The sequence below is a fragment of the Equus caballus genome, chromosome 5, assembly GCF_041296265.1.
Source record: "Equus caballus isolate H_3958 breed thoroughbred chromosome 5, TB-T2T, whole genome shotgun sequence".
Taxonomy (NCBI): Eukaryota; Metazoa; Chordata; class Mammalia; order Perissodactyla; family Equidae; genus Equus; species Equus caballus.
This window is the reverse complement of record NC_091688.1, coordinates 41581841-41598425: the sequence shown is the minus strand read 5'-3', so window position 1 is coordinate 41598425 and position 16585 is coordinate 41581841. Positions and strand designations below refer to the sequence as shown.

The 16585-nt window shown below is 61.5% G+C and overlaps 1 protein-coding gene across 8 annotated transcripts; it reads left to right on the top strand.

Annotated features, from left to right (window-relative positions):
* The first annotated feature begins 594 nt into the window (after positions 1–594).
* ZBTB7B (zinc finger and BTB domain containing 7B) lies at positions 595–16580 on the top strand. 8 transcript variants are annotated; one of them, XM_070267082.1, is made up of 4 exons: positions 595–617; positions 1033–1133; positions 12715–13880; positions 14265–16580. In XM_070267082.1, the coding sequence occupies exons 3-4, from the start codon at positions 12721–12723 to the stop codon at positions 14728–14730; spliced, it is 1626 nt and encodes a 541-aa protein (XP_070123183.1). In that variant the 5' UTR covers positions 595–617; positions 1033–1133; positions 12715–12720; the 3' UTR covers positions 14731–16580. The 8 variants fall into 8 exon arrangements, with proteins under 8 accessions (XP_070123183.1, XP_023496836.1, XP_023496837.1 ...); XM_023641068.2 differs by lacking the exon at positions 595–617 and adding an exon at positions 762–875; XM_023641069.2 differs by lacking the exon at positions 595–617 and adding an exon at positions 798–858.
* Positions 16581–16585: the final 5 nt, after the last annotated feature.

Here is a 16585-nt window from a genome sequence, read left to right as displayed (position 1 = left end):
CTCTGAGGTGGGGGCTGTGGCGTAGGAGCTAGAGCTGATGGCCTGGTGGCTCCCCCTCCCCCTACCTCCCGGGGCCCTGACCTGATTATAGCCCCTCACGGGACCCCCCTCTCTCAATCCCCAAGTCCCCGCCTCACCCCTACCTAGCCTATCTTTAACCTCTCACACCCTTCCCTCCCGAGATGCTGACCCTACAGAAGCCCCTCTGGAGGAGTGGGAGCCCAGGCTGGGGGTACTGGGTTCTCCGGCCACTGCGGACACTGCCCCCTCCCCCTTCCCCTCCTCCAGGTTTCAGGCCAGCCCCTCGGCTCCGCCCCCTCCCTGGCCGAACGCAAGGCGGGACCCACTTGGGATGGGCGGGTGCCCAGGCCAATGGGCGGACAGGGCGGTGGAGTGCAGGGGGCGGAGCGGAGCAGCGGCGGAGGGCTGGATGGGGGTCGGGGGCGGAGTTCGATTTAAGGTGGACTGAGAGAGATAGGGGCTAGTGGGGAGAGAGAGAGGAAGAGGGAGAGGGAGAGGGAGGGGGGGGAAAGGGACCGCGGCAGGTGAAGGGAGAAAGAGAGAGAGAAGGGAAGAAGGAGGGAAAAGAGGAGGGTGGGAAAGGCTCGGAGAGCAAAGTAAGAGCTTGGAGGAAGGGAGCGAAAAGGGAGGGACCCATCTGCGCCCTGCAGGGACTGGCTGGACCAAGGGGTTGAAGTTTATGTCCTTATTGGGCGGAGGGAGGGGGGCCTGGGGGGGCGGGTAAAAAACCAGGAAGTGACAGAGGGTGTTGCTAAGGGTTGGGGGGGGGAGTTTGGGGGGTGGCAGGGGGCGGGGGGAGGGAGGGGAGGGATGGGGGGAAAGCAAGCAGGAGGACAGGTGAGACAGCAGGACAGGTGAGGCGGGCCCTGAGGGGGGGGCGGGTGGGAGCCAGGTGAATGTACGGTTCTCGGCGGCCGAGGGGGGGGCGGGCGGCAGGAGGAGGCAGAGGGCTGCGGAGGAGGAGCCCCCCAGCAGAGAGCGGCGAGCGACTGACCGCGGCCTTCTGACCAGGACCGGAGCAGGGCCCCAAGCCCCCGGGCCTGGCAGGGGACGCGCTTCTCCCCACACCCTGTGCCTCAGCAGCTCCAGCCAGCGGACCCAAAGGCTGAGAGGTGAGTGTATCCCACTTTTGTCTCCTGGCTCGGGGTCCCCCGGACTCTAGACTACTGCAGTGTCCTTCGTCCGTCCTGTAAGTAGGACCCCCCCCACACACACGCATGCAGACCAGATTCCCACCACTCCCCTTCCCTGTGCCTTCCCAACACCCCGGGTGTTTGGAATTGATTTTAACTGGCAGGAAAGGTAGAGGAGGAACTACGGCCGCCCCCAACGCGGGGCGGAGGGTCCCCAGAAACTTTCTCTGCACTTCTGAGAATCAGACGGACTGGCGGCTCCAGGATGGAGAGAGGGTGAGGCGGCGCTGAGCGCTCCCCTAGTCTCCGTCGTGACTTTAGGGGGAGACCCCCGACCCGACCGAGTTGAGGGAATGGAAACGCTGACGGACTCTAACTAGGACAACACGCTCCCCCCGCCCCCCCCCCCGCGCCCCCTGGCGCGGTGGGTTGGACCTGGGCCAGTTGCAGGGGGGGGTGGGGGGAGCACAGGAGGAGCCGCCGCTTGGGGGAAAGTTACCGGCTGGACTATTCGGTTTCTTGCGCTTCCAGAGCCGCGCTCTCTCTCTGGTAGTGGGGCTCAGCGACAACCTCCCAGCGACATAGGACGACCCCTCACTCCGCCGCCCCTCCATCCCACTCCTTTCCTTCAGGCTCCAGTCCCGCCGCCACCTTTTCAAAGCCAGCTCAGGCCCCCAGAACCCAAGAGCCAGAGTAGGTGACTGGGAAGAATTCTACCTACCACCCGTTCCCCCACCGGCGCCGGCGCACCTGCCCCTACCCAGAGTGGGGGTCGCGACTGTGTTGTAGAACCTACTGTGCGCGCCGCTGGCAGAGGGCTGCCATTCAAAGGGGTGGGGGGCGCTGCTTTCAATTTCCAGCTTTCTTTCTCTCCTCCCACCCCACCCCAAGTAAGAGAGCGACGTGTCCCGGCCAGAGCGAGGGGGGGCCAAGAGTGGGGGGGCGGCGTGGGCAGCGGGTTGTGCCCGGACACGTGCCTGCCCAGGCGCCCCGGCCCTGCCGGTGTTTGGAGAGAGGGCGGGTCCCCTGCCCCCCGCCCCGCACAACCCCCACGTATCAAAGGGCGGCTGAGACGTGGTGAGACCTCGGGGCGCCCTGGGGGGGGGCGGGGGGAGCCTGGGTCCGGAGCAGGGGAGGGGCAGAGGCGCGGGTGCTAGCTGACCCACAGGAAACGAGCGCTGCTGACCTAGTTTGGGACACCGGAAGTGGGTGCTGAGGAGAGGGGGAGACCAGCAGGCTGTCCTGGCTTCCGGGCCAGGTGGAGGGCGTTCTTGAATTGACCCCCACTCGAATGCTTTGGAGACCCCTAGCTGCAGCTGAGAATGGGAATGAGTCAGCGCAGCTATTCCCCCTTCCCCCAACTTATTCCTGGAGGAGGGAAGACAGTTTAGTAGGGGTAGGGGGAGCCAGATTGGGCAGTGAGGGGTTAAACCAGGATGGGAACTCTGTGTTCCCAATAGGGTGTATATGTGTGGGGGATGAGGCCTGGAGGATCATGGGGTTGCCTTCTGCTCCCCCACATACACCAACTGGTTTGGTCACCCCTGTACCCACCTGGCACCACTGGGAGAGCTGGCATAGAGTGGGCATTAGGTTAGGAGGGGAGAGTGGGCATAGGAGTTGTGCTGGAGAGGGACGTATTTGTGATTGAGTTGGGTGGTAGTTAGTGTTCCTCCTTAGTGGTGACTGGGGAGAAGGGCAGGGGGCTCCCCCTGGAGCAGCTGATGAAACAAGAAGAAATCTCTGTCAGTGCCTCCTGTCCCTGGCCCCCGGGACCCCAGCTCCCCCAGCGTGCCTCTGTTGCATGGTTGCTGTGGGCACCACGCAGCCTGCTGGCACCCCCAGACACTGTCCCCTCCCTTGGGTACCACACCCCCTAGCCTTAGCTCAAGGGTCAGGAAGGGGTTAATACCACCCGAAAGGGGCTCTGGGGAAGAAAGAAGGCAGTGCCCACTAGGCTCAGGTGTCAAGGAGAGAGGCCTGCTCTAATGGAGCCCTCTCATCACTATGCAACTCCAGCTGCTATGGACCCCAGTATCTGGAAGACAGGTGCTGACCTCTTCCCCCTTCCCCATGGTGCCCCCTGGCACCCAAGGCCCCCAGCTCCTCCTTGGCCTAGTGCCCGTCCCGGGAGGGTGCGGCGGGCAGCGGGGGCTGGGCTAACAATGCACCATCGGGCCCTTTGTGTGCTTGCACTTGGCACCCTGGGGAAGGGTGGGGGAGGGGGCCCAGCGGGCATGGGGGGCGGAGCGCCTCTGGGGTGGGGACAGTGAAGGCTGGGGGAGAGAAGCAGAGAATGAAAGCAGGTGGGGAGGAAAGGGAAGTAGGTCAGATAGGGTGCTGGCCCCCCATTCCAAGCCAAGGCTGAGAGAACCAGCCCCTGATACTGTTGGCTGCCCAGATGGCATCATGCTCCCCGAGGCACAGTCTAGGATTGGACATTTGGGGTCAGAAGTCACTTCCCAGGGGACTGCTCAGATGGAGGAGGCCCAGCTCGGTACTGCCCCCTTCTTGGTGGCTGAGAGACCCAGTATCTGGCCCGAGGCAGAGGCCCCAAGATGGGTAGCGAATGGGTTCCAGGCAGGGTGCTGCCCTCTGATAGAAGCCTCTGGGCCTGCTCCTGGGCTTCCTGCCTCCAGCCTGCTTGGTTCCCTGACCTTCTGAGAGTTAAGACTGCCCTGCCACCAGGCCTTGGGGCCTATGCCTGTTTTGGCCTAGGGCTGAAGAGGAGGGGGTGGGGAGGAAGGTGGGGACAGGCAGACGGATAGGACCCTGGCATGGGGTGTGCCCGCTCTGGCCTCTTCCCCCTCCTTCTGCTGAGTAAACTCGTGAGTAAACTTGACGTTTTGCCCGGACAGTTTGAAGTTGCCTCGCCGCCCCCCCCACAGTCCTGCCAACACACAGGCGGCCAGGCGCCAAGGCGGGCCTGGGGGACTGGGGGGAAGGGGTTAGAGCTGCTGTCATGTACTATCAAGGGCTTCAGAGGGGCAAGAGAGAGCTCCCACCCAGCCCCACCAAGGTCTTGGCAAGAGTCTTGACTGGGGCCTGTAAGCATCTGTCCCAGAGCCTTGGGGAGGCCAGGGAAAGTGGCCTCGAAGCAGAGCTTCTGCCCACTTCTGACCTCCACCCCCACTAAGGAAAGGCAATCGGCTGCCATCTGGCCCCCTTAGTTGCCACCTTTAATGTTCATAGGTTACCTGGCATAGGGGGAAAGCTACTTTTAGCAAATTCCACTGGGGGCTGCCCTCTTCATTCTATCCCATGCCCGTGGGCCTCCTCTCAGAGGCCTCCCAGCTGTCATGGCCTCAGCCCTGGAGGATAGCATCCTCATTTGCCAGCACAATTCTTTGACCTCACACCTGGGCCTAACCTCACACATACCTCCCTCTACCATATTTCCCATCGGACCTGGCCCTGACCTCTCCCAACCCCTTCCTCTGCCTGCTAGCATCCCAGAACCGAGTCAGTCTTCAGAGCTTCCCAGCCAGCAAATACCTGTGCCAGATCCAGGGGTTGAGGGTGCCCCCTCAGGCAAGAGAGAGCTGGTGGCAGGCAAACAGACCCAGTGACCCCACAAACACACCAATTTGCTGTCACTTGACATCACTAATTCCTCTTCTGCCTCCCCAGGCCACCAGAATGGCAGAGGGAAATGCATTCCCAGTCCCTGCCTGGCCTCGGAGTGGGGCTCCACCAGGCCCTTGCTTTCGACCTCATGTCTCTGGCTTCAGTTTCCTTCCTGTTTCCACTCCCCCCCCAACTCCTCCCCACCCATATGCCCCTTTCAACAGACATCCTCTCCTCCTTCCTTCCTCCTTTCCTCCCTCTTTGCCTGGGAGCAGGGGTCTTCTCTCCCCACCATGGACCTCCTAGCCTTTTACCTCTTTAAACACAGTCCCCTTGGAGATTTGTGAAGTCCTCTGCTCTGCCTTCCCCGACCCTATCAGTGAGGCTCTGGGGAAGAAGAGAGCACAGGGCTTCTCAAGGGAACTACAACTCCCAAGGTACATGCAAAGCAATTGTGGGGCATACTGGGAGTTGTAGTCCTCCTTGATCTCTCAATTTGGTTAAGTCTGGATATGTTTCTGTATGGGAGTAAAAGCTAGGACTAGAATAAATTGGAACATGGGTACCCTCTGTATCCCCCCACCTTGTTCTCATCATCCTGTTCCCACGTGATCCCATGTGCCCATGATTGATATCCGTCTCCCCTGGTGAGACATGCTACCCATTCTCTTAGGGCCCCACCCAAGAGATGCCCACACCCTGTCCTGCTGCCCCTGGCAGGGGTGAAATGGAGGGGCCCCATGAACTCCTTCCCTGCCCCCTGCCCTCTAGGCTGGTTCCCTGGGTTTATGGGGATCAAAGGGCAGAGAACAGCCCCACCCCACTCCCTCGCAGGCTGCGGGCACTAGGGCTCTCAGGAATTGCAGGGACTTTGGTGCCCAAGCAAATGCTTGGGCAGGGGGAATGCCGGGAGGCTGGCTCCTGGTGGCAGGGAGAGACACTGGCCCCCACCTTGGGGAGTGGAACCTTCAATCACTGCTCATCGGGCTGTCCATAGCCTCTTGGGCTCTCTTTGTGTTGGCCCTGACCTGTGTGTTGCCTCTTAAGGAGATAGCTTGAGAACAGGGTCTTGGGCCTTATCTATAGGACCTAGGGGCCTGGGCCCGCCTGGCTGGCACCAAGACACAGGGGTGACCCTCCCCCACCCCAGGCCCACAGTTGGCATGGGGCGCTGGGAGCAGGGGGGTAGGAGGGAGAGGAGAGCAGGACTGCCAGCATCCTGGTGGGTAGGTGCCAACCGGGCCGGGAGCTGGTGAGGGGCAGCAGGCCAGCGGCATTGAGCCAGCAGCTGTTGGGGGGAAAGGGGAGGAGATATTTTAGGGGGCATTTCTGTGGTCCCCCCTCAGCCCAGCAGAACTTAGGATGGCCTAATGTTTGAGGGACATGAGGGCACCCCTCATTCCAGGAATAAGAGACCTCAGGAGTTGTTTAAGTGGGACTTTGTGGCCCACCCATCTCTGGGCTCAGAGCCCTTCTGAGTTGCCCCTCAGGCCCAGGCGGGTCCCACCCAACCGGCCAGGGTGGCAGCAGCTTGCGCAAGGGGTGGGGCTAGGCGCTTCCCAGCAGATGCCCCCTCCCAGCTCCTTCCTCTTTCGGTGCCCACAGCTCCCCCATCTGTCCACCCCCCTCAGGCCAGCTCTGTCCCCCTGATCCCCCCGGCCACTGGGGGCTGGCATGAGTGCTGCCCCCTGGCCTGGTTGGCAGGGGCTGGCGCCCGGGCAAGGAACTGTGGTATGTGAGTGGGTTTGGGGTGAGGCATGGGGAGGGCGGGGTGCTGCCTTGCCCAGCCCCTGAGGGCCCCAGCCCAGTACAGGGTGGGGAGAATTCGGCCAGCTCCCAGGGGGGCTGAGGGGCCCATTAGGGTCTGGAGGGCCTCCTTTTGGTCCCCTATCATACCACATGCCCTGAGGGGCTGGGACCTGGGCACCTGTCACCCCTGGCACTGACTGTCCAGGGCTCCCCTCCTCCCTCTTCTGGCCACTGCCGCCTCCTGTCCCCTCCCCTCCCTTCTTCCTTCTCCTGGTCCCACCTCCAGAAGCCTCTCCTATTGCTCCTCCTCACCTCTGTCCTCCTGGACTGTCCCAGCTCCTACCTTCCCTACCGCTCACCTTTTTCCCCTTTTAGGACTGAGTGAGGACAGGCGGGGGTGGTACAGCTGGGGCTTGGGGCACAGCAGCAGAGACTCTAGGCCCTCTCCCACGCTGCCAGCCCTCTGGTAACCCCTCCCTCCAAGCTGGGGGGAGGGGGGACAGCACCCAGAGGGTTAAGGCTGTAGGGGGGAGGGGCTGGGCCAGGTCGTGGGCGGCCCCTTTGAAGGAGGGAGCTGGAGCGGGGAACAGCCACCCTACCTCCCCCCCAGCCCGGCCCTCCCCGACCCCTCCCAACCTGCTCCCCCCAGGGGCCAAGAGGAGCTGCCGGCAAGGCCCCTCAGCGTTCAGGTGAGTAGGCCCCGCTCTAGCTTGGGAGTTGAGGCCCCAGGGGAGGCTTGGAGGCCTAGAATTGGCCAAGGGTCAGAGAGGGACTGAAAAATAGGCTATAGGCAGAGGGTGTCCCAACTGTACTGGGGGTTTAGGGAGCTGAGGGTCTGAGGAGCTGGAGCGTGGGGGAGCTTCAGCGTCCAGGGGACCCAGGAGGACAGGAGAGCAGAAGAAGGGGCCTACAGGAGCCGAGGGATTGCTGGGCCCGGACAGGAGGTTGGACAGGCTGGCAGGGAGCCGGACTCCGGGGATCGGGCTGGGGTGTCCTCTGGGGCTGGGGGGCTCAGGTTTCTGCCGGTGGCTTGGCGGGTGTGGGGTTACCAGCCGGCTCGGTTACCCAGCCGGAGACGCTAGGCTTGGGGGAGGGGGTGGGCACAGGGCAGACCCTGGCACCTTGTGCGGTTTCCTCAGGCCCTAAGGGGAGCTGGCAGTGCCCAGGCAGACCCCGCTGGGAAGCCTGATGGCCAGGGTCTGTCCAAGTGCACAGCTGCCTGGCCCAGGGTGGGCACCTTCTGGGGAAAGTCCAGCAGCTCCAGCGCTGGAAACTCTGACGGGCAGAGAGGCCTAGGTTGTCCCCCCCACCCCACCCCACATCCGCTCTCACTGCACCCCCCGCACCCATCCTCCCCACCTGGCCCCCAAATTTTGGTCCTGTGCTTCATCCAGAAGGGGACCATGGGTGCCCTAAATGTGGCCATCCCATGGCAAGACCAGGCCTTGGAGGGCAGGCCTTCCTCCTTGATTTAATTCCTCTGCCCATCTCTATACCGCGCCTGCCCGGGGAGAAGAAAAGGGATGCTTGGAGCAAGGTGAAATGGAGGAAGTGGGAGAGGCTTGAGCAAGACAACCAAAAGGGAAAAGAAAGGAAAGGTAGGGATGGTTCCTGGGAGGCCTAGTGACATAGATGTGGTAGAGAAGAGGCAGGAGCCTGGCAAGGGCTGAGGGAAGGAAAGCAAAGAATGAGGTGTGGAGAGGGGAGACAAGAGTCAGAGAAGGCAGTAAGGGGACAGAAAGAGGAGGCCAAGAGTGGAGAATGGCTGCTGAGCAGAGGTCCCCAAAGGTAGAGAGGGGAAGGCTGGCAAAGAGGGAGTTGCCCCCATTCCTTCCTCCGCCATCTTTTATCTCCCTCATATTTCTCCTGATGTGGCCTGAGGGGCTGTGTGCTAGGGCTGGTGTCACGGAAAGAAAATGTGGGGGAGCACTGAGGTCTCCCTCATTTCGGGAGTCGCAGCACCAGGAATTGGGGATTTTGAGGGAGGAGAGGCTTAACCCCCATAGCACCGGGAAGCAGCCAACTCCCCTTGCCTCCTTCCCCCTTCGTGGCTTGCGGTCTCTCTTCCCCGCCTCGGCCCCCAGGAAGTGTGAGTGCTGGGGGTGGTGAGGTTAGAAGGGGGGAAGCGGCATATGGGGGGATGGGGAAGGCATGCACTAGCTTGGAGGGGCTGAGGTGGGGAGAGAAGGGCTACATGAGTGCCTAGGGCATCCCTGGGCAGAGGGCCTCTCCTTCGAAGCCTTCCAGTCCTCCAGGGGGTTCCCCTCAGACCCTTACCCTGCCTTCCCAACTGGGCAGTCCAGATGGCTTCAGCCGCTGGGCCCCAGAGGCCCTGGGAAGGGATGGAAGAGGCTGGGGAACTAGGATTCCTGGGTCCCTGAGGACTTTGGACTGGCTGTCCTATTTCCCCACCCGCCCTGGTCCAGCCACAGGCCAAAGCCCTGGCTTCGTGCAAACTTAGCTCCAAAAAAACAGGAAGAGAACCTGAGGCTGGAGTTGGGGTGGGGGTTGGACGGGGGGAGAAAGGAGAAAGAAGTAAGGGGGAGGGGTGGCCTGCCAAGGTGCCAGGGACACTGGGAAGAGCCTCAGGTCTCCATCACCCCTGGCAGGAGGATGTCACAGCCTGGTCCGTGTCCTCCCTCACTCCAAGCTGCCGCACCTGGAGAAGGCTGGCCAGGCCCCTCTCAGGCTCCCTGGCAGAGCCCAGAGGTGGGGGCCTTGGAGCCCCGGTGGGGGGAGCGCTCTGTGTGTCTCAGGCCCATATCTATTTTCTCTGCCACTAATCCTGGTTCCGCCTGCTGCCCCCCACACTAAGCCTCACTCCCGTAATCCCCAGGGTGCAGGGAGGGGGGCCAGCTTTACTCAGCTGCCCCTTTCAGGGCCTCGTATCCCTGCTCTTCAGCTGGCTCCAGCCAGCAGTGTTGGCCCTGGTGCCCCCAGCCCTGCACTGGACACTGCCTGAGGTCAGCACCTGGAAAGAGTTCCAGCCTCCTTTCCTTTCCGAACCAGGGCCAGTGCCCTCTACCTTTTGGTCTCTTGGTGGTGGACACACCCTAGCAGGTGCCCTTGGGCACCGAGGGGTAGATGATAGGGGCTCCCACCTTTTCCCCTCTCCCACCTTTCTTACCCCAAAGTCTTCCCCCCAACCAAAGATGGGGCAGGCTTGACTCAGGGCCCAGTTTCAAGAGAGCTGCCCACCGGCTTGGCCGGTCTAGCAGGCCTGACAGTGAGGGGAGCCTGGGGGGGTGGCGGGAAAAAGGGAGCAATGGGGCGGGGCCCCCAGTTCTTCCCCCTACCAGGCAAACAGACCAAACAGACCTCGCCTGGTTCACTGGCACCGCTGCCCCCCCCACAACCACCACACACGCCCATGCCCACAAGGTCTTAGCAAGAGGGGGCATGCCAGGCTGGGTGGGGATGGGCCGTCCTCATGGGGCGTCAGGGGGCTGGGCCCTCTGGGATGCAGAGGTGGGAAGGATGCCCATGGTGGGGTGGGCATCCTGGTACCAGCGCCCCACCCTGTCAGAAAGAAGGCAGAGACCTCCACCCCTCCCAGATGATGTGGCTAGGAGTGCCCCCTTGGCCTGGTTGGCACCAGCATAGTGCCAGGTGGCACCTAAGTTGGCATAGGTGCCAGAGCCCTGGGTAAGGGCTGGGGGAGTTTCCCAGAAGCTAGAGAACTGTGTGAACACTCTCTCCTTCCCACGTGTGTCCTCTGCCTCTCCCCTCCTTCGTCTCTACCTCGTGGCCATGGGCATTGGAGTTGGGCCTAAGGAGTTAAACACCCACCTTTGCCCAAGCCTTATATGAGTTGCATGGTGAACCAGCCTGAGCCTGTGACCTGACAGCAGGGTCAACCAATCAGCGCCCCTACCACACCAAGTTGCCACGGAGACTGGCCCTGGGGTGGGAGAAAGGAGGCGGGCTTAGCAGCGGGAATGGGTGGGGTGGGGAGAGAAGGAGGGAGAGGGATGGGGTGAGCCACGTGCCTGCGGGTGCCCAGCTCCCGGCCAATGGACAGCGAGGACAGCCCCACCCATTCCCCTCAGGAGGGACAGGATCCACTTGGGCCCAGGAGGGTGCCCACTGCTGTTTAAGTGGCTGCTGCTGCCCACCCAGTTTTTGTTTGTTCCTAAGTCCTGGGGCCATTTGCCATTTGTACTATTTGTAAAGTACAGGCAGGAGAACCAAAGGGAACTGGGAGAGTTCCCAGACTTCTTGGCCCCCAGGGAGAGAAGTAGTTTGAGGACTCAGGTGGGAACGTGTGGGCTATCTCAGGGTACTGAGATGTGGCTTACAAGCACAGGCAGACACATGGGTGCTGCTCACTCAAGGCTTCTGCCCAGGAGTCCTGGCATTGCATTGAAGGTGGCAGGCAAGGAGACAGGCAGAGACAATGCAGTTCTTGTGTCCTAAAGAGGAAATTTGTGGCCCTTAACTCCCCCAACCCCCAAAAAAACCTTTCCCCATCAATGACCAGGGCTGAGCAGCTGTTGGGAGTGGCAGAGAAGACTGACAAAATGTCAGTGGGACTTGCCCTAAGGATCATCTAGGTCAGCCTTTAATATTACGGATGAGGAAACAGGCCTCCTCGGGAAAGGAAGTGACTTGTCCAAGGTCATGTAGCTAATAGTAACCTGACTCCCTCGGGGTGATTTGAGGGAGGGAGACAGACCTGTCCCCAAGTAGTTTTCCCAGCAGAGGCCATGTGTATAGTGGAATCTGGCCCCAGGCAAGACCTTGTTTCTCCCTCCCAAGGCCAGAACATTTATTGAGCCCCTACTGTGTGTCAGGCATTGTGCCACACACGTCACTGCAACCTAGGAGTCAGGTAGAATTATCCCATATTATAAATGAGGAAAGAGGTTCAGAGATTAGATCACTTGTTTAAGGTCACAGAGCTAATCAGCCACAGAGTGAGGATTCAACTCCAGCCTGGCTGACTCCAGAGCCCAGCTCTTTCCAGGCCCCAACTCTGTCTCCAGTTGCTCCAGACCCACTAAATGTCAGGGCTATAGGGCTGAGCCCTTGGAGCTTCCACTCCTTCCCCCTCCTTGTACAGTTGAGGAAACTGAAGCACAGAGAGAAATGACTTCCCCAAGGTCATTCAGCAAGATAGTAGCAGAGTCCAGACTTGAAGAAGATCTCCACACTTCCAGGCCATACTTGCTCTACTACCCCTACCCTCCCACCAGCCTTGGGATCGCTGGCAGCTCTGCACCTTCTGCGGCTGTGCCTTGGAGGGGAATTGGGGAGGTGGGGGGGGGCGCCGCTTTCCTGACTGGCCAGGAATGGGGAGGGAGAGGTGGTGGTGGTAGCTGAGGGGGGGAAGGGTGGGACTGGAACTTGGCCTATTGGCAGTGGGGGAGGGGGCGGGGACGATGCTTATCTGTGCGGGGCAGGAAGCACCCGCGCCAGCGACACCCCAGCAAAGGGTGGCTGCTCCTTGGCCCCATGGGGGAGGGGAGGATGTGGGGGGAGGGATGCTGGGAGCTGTGTTTCCCTTTTGGCCTCTAGAAGGGGGGATCTAGAAGGGGAGATGAACTTCTAGTGGGTGGAGGAGGGTGCTGGGAAGCTGCCTTTCTTGTTTGCATAGTGTTTTATAGTGCACCAAATGCTTTAGGGAGATAACTTGAGTTGAAGCACCTGACGTGCCTCCAGCAGACCTTGTTCCAGTGTGAATCTGAACTCTCTCATTGGCCTCTCTCTGGGCTGTGAGGAGGTTCCACACAAGGACTGTTACCCTACTTTTCAGATGATTGAGACCGGCTGCCAGAGCCACCCAGAGTCCTTCAGCCAATTCTTCATGAAGACTGAAGCCAGGACCCTGGCATCCTCTATCCCAGTCCAGGGCTTCTTCCAAAGGGATGGGGAATGGGGCAGGTGAAGCAGATGAGTCTCCAGGAAAGGACCAGAAAGTCAGGGCTCCTGCTCTCACAGAGGCAGAAGAGTGCACAGTGGTTAGGAACACAGACTCCGGGCCCACTGCCTGGGTTTGAACCCCGTTCTGCACTTAACTTGGAAAGTCACTTCACCTGTCCGCACCTCAGGTTCCTTGTCTATGAAAATGGATGATAATCATTACTTCAGAGGGTTGTGGAAGATTAAATGGGTGTAAAGTGCTTAGAAGAGTATCTGGCATGTAGTCATCCATCAATAAGTGCTGGCCAGTGTTGGTACTCCTTCCCTGGACCCCCTTGCAGGGCTGAGCACTCTTAACCTCCCCCTCCACTTGACCTTGCAGGAGAAGATGGGGAGCCCTGAGGACGACCTGATCGGGATTCCATTCCCTGAACACAGCAGTGAGCTCCTGAGCTGCCTCAACGAACAGCGCCAGCTGGGCCATCTGTGTGACCTAACCATCCGGACGCAGGGCCTTGAATACCGCACCCACCGGGCTGTGCTGGCTGCCTGCAGCCACTACTTTAAGAAACTCTTCACCGAGGGCGGTGGCGGGGCCGTCATGGGGGCTGGGGGCGGCGGGACAGCCGCTGGGGGAGCAGGGGCTGGCGTGTGTGAGCTGGACTTTGTGGGGCCAGAGGCACTGGGTGCCCTGCTCGAGTTTGCCTATACAGCCACACTGACCACCAGCAGCGCCAACATGCCGGCAGTGCTCCAGGCCGCCCGGCTGCTGGAGATCCCATGTGTCATCGCTGCCTGCATGGAGATTCTGCAGGTCAGTGGGCTAGAAGCTCCCAGCCCTGATGAGGATGACTGTGAGCGAGCCCGCCAGTACCTGGAGGCCTTCGCCACAGCCACGGCCTCAGGAGTTCCCAACGGGGAAGACAGCCCTCCACAGGTGCCCCTCCCGCCACCGCCGCCACCACCGCCACCACCTCGGCCTGTTGCCCGCCGCAGCCGCAAGCCCCGAAAAGCTTTCTTGCAGACCAAGGGGGCCCGGGCAAACCACCTAGTGCCCGAGGTGCCCACAGTGCCCACCCATCCCTTGACCTATGAGGAGGAGGAGGTGGCAGGCAAAGTGGGCAGCAGTGGGGGCAGTGGCCTGGCGGACAGCTACAGCCCTCCAACAGGGACTGCCTCACCCCCTGAGGGGCCCCTGAGCTACGAGCCCTATGAGGGTGAAGAAGAAGAGGAGGAGCTGGTATATCCCCCAGCCTATGGGCTGGCACAGAGCGGCGGGCCCCCGCTGTCCCCAGAGGAGCTGGGCTCAGATGAGGATGCCATCGATCCTGACCTGATGGCCTACCTAAGTTCGCTGCACCAGGATGCCCTGGCACCAGGCCTAGATGGCCAGGACAAGCTGGTGCGCAAACGCCGCTCCCAGATGCCCCAGGAGTGCCCGGTCTGCCACAAGATCATCCACGGGGCAGGCAAACTGCCACGCCACATGAGGACCCATACAGGGGAGAAGCCCTTCGCCTGTGAAGTCTGCGGTGTCCGTTTCACCCGGTGAGTACCTGTAGGGAACAGGGCCAGCAAGGGCCAGGTCCCTGGGGAGGGATAAAGGAGTTATAAGACCCAAGTTGTGGAGATAGGTGATCCTGAAGGGATTGTTGGGTGTGGGGGTTTCCAGAGTGAGGAGAGAGACCAGGATAGGGAAACCAGGAGAAAGAAAGTCAAGAGGGGTAGGTCTGGGGCATGAAAGACTTGGTGTCCAAGAGGGCTGTACTGGAGACAGGAGAGCCTTGTGGCTGGGCCCAATGTATCTTGGGGTAATAATGGGGAAACGAATGGTGAGGGACTGGAGTGGGACAAGGCCTGGGAACCCAGCCAGGGTGAGCCAGGGATCCCATCCTGAACATCTCCCTTGCCCCTCCCCCCTGCCTGTGCCAGGAATGACAAGCTGAAGATCCACATGCGGAAGCACACAGGAGAGCGCCCCTATTCGTGCCCGCACTGCCCAGCCCGCTTCCTGCACAGCTATGACCTCAAGAACCACATGCACCTGCACACGGGAGACCGGCCCTATGAGTGCCACCTGTGCCACAAGGCTTTCGCCAAGGAGGACCACCTGCAGCGCCACCTCAAGGGCCAGAACTGCCTGGAGGTGCGCACCCGGCGGCGACGCAAGGACGATGCACCACCCCACTACCCACCACCCTCTGCTGCCACCCCATCCCCCGCTGGCCTCGACCTCTCCAATGGCCACTTGGACACCTTCCGCCTCTCTCTAGCTCGATTCTGGGAGCAGTCAGCCCCTACTGGGCCCCCGGTCTCCACCCCGGGGCCCCCTGATGACGATGAGGAGGAGGGGGCACCCACCACGCCTCAAGCTGAAGGTGCCATGGAGTCCTCTTAAAGAGGGACAAGAGGCCGTGCTGGAGCAGCACGAGGCCGGGGACGCCCATGCCAAGCAGTGGGAGCGTGCAGGACAGACAGAGCTGGGGTCGGGGCACTGTGCCTCCCTGGCATCAGAAATCAGCCCCTGCCCCCCAGAGCCCTCATTCCAGTTCCAAGCTGAGAAGGTTTTGGGGCAGAGGCTCCCCAGATTGGGGTGATCTCCCAAGGAGTGATACATATGATATTATGTATATATTTACAGCTCTATTGTAAAGGTGGGGTCCCTGTCTCCAGCTGCTCCTGGGGAGTAGAAGCAATAATGTATTTCTGATTTGCGGGATCCCTCTTCGGCTATGCGGGTTTCTAGGGGGTGGGGGGCTTGGGACCAAAGCCTTGCCCCGCCCCCACGCCCCTTGGGGTTTTGGCTGTGTAGAGGGGAGAAGGACTGCCCCTCCCTTCCGAGACCCCTCCTTCCTGGTTTCTGTTCCCTTTTCCTGGCAGTGAATTATGCAAAGGGGGCGGCAAAGGAAGGGTAGGTGGGGGAAAGCAAGGTAGAAGCTTGAAAGACTGGGGGACTGGGCCTGTAAGGAAGGAGCCATCCTAGTCCCCCTCCGCCCTGCTCCCGGCGCTGAGTCATGGGGTCCTGGAGAAGAAGGGGGCGGGGTGGCCTGATTGGCTCGCCCGCCCCTGGGGGCAGCGGGAGGGGCCCCGCCCAGCGAGGGGAGCCGCTTCGCTCGGTTCTCCTCCCCGGCCCTCCCCTCCCGCGTCCGCGGGCAGGGAATGTCTTGTTCCCGCCGCTCCCTCCCCGGGGCCAGAGGGCAGGGCGGGCCGGGCAGCGTCCTACCCTCTTCTCCTCCCCACCTCCTCCCCGCCCAGGTGCGAGCCGGAGCCGCCGCCACCGCTGCCGCCCCTGACTCACGCCGCCCCCGGGCTGGCGCGGCGCAGGGTGTGGGACCGGGTGAGGGGTTGGGGGAGCCTTGCGGAGAACGGGCGAGCCGGCGCCATCTGGCGGCCATGCCCTGCGCGGGCGAGCGCCCCCGGCGGCCACCTCCAGCGAGCCGGCTTCACTCGCCTCAACCGCCCAGCTGGTGAGCGAGCGGCGCCCCCTTCCCAAGGCAGTGGGCAAATAACGTCTTGCTTGGCCGCTGGGAGAGTGGGCTGCGGACCTGAGGGAAAGGGGTCCTTTTCCCAGACCCTTGCCAGCCGCGCTTCCTGTTGGGTCAGGGAGAATAATCCCCTCACTCTTCCCTTAGGACTGAATCTACCCCTGTTCTGTACATAGCCTCTTCTGTTGGTCTTGTTGAAATCTAGTTTCAGATTTTTAACTACCCAATTCTGCTGGGGGTGGGGGTCTCTCCCCCCCTTTCCTCGCTGGGTGCTGGACCCCCATTGCGGCCTGGGCTCTGCCTTGCACTATATCCCCTCCCTGGCCTGGCGGCCCCTCCCCCTCCTTAAAAGGGGCAGGTTCAGGGGCCCGGTGCTCTCCCTCCCTCCCATGCACCCCCCCACGCCCATTTGCACAGCTGCCCAGGTACCCCCAATAGTGGGGGGGGTCACAGGGAGGGGGTAGTGGGACCAGTCCCTGTATCTATTTAAAAAGTGATGATGTAATATATTGGGGTGGGGGAGGTCGGGTGGCCCAGGGCCTCATCTTAGCATTTCAGGTGATGGGGGAGCCCAGGGCTGGGGAGACCTGGGGCCTAGCCCCGGGGAGTGAGGACAATGTGGCCTCCCCCATCCCCCCTTGCGGCTTCTCCACTCAGTGCCTTAGGGGGGGAGGCAATCCCCCCTCTCCTTTTCCCCTCCCCTTCCCCTGCCCCCCACCTCGGGTGTAAGCGACAGGAAGAAATAATAATAATTTAAGATTCACACTT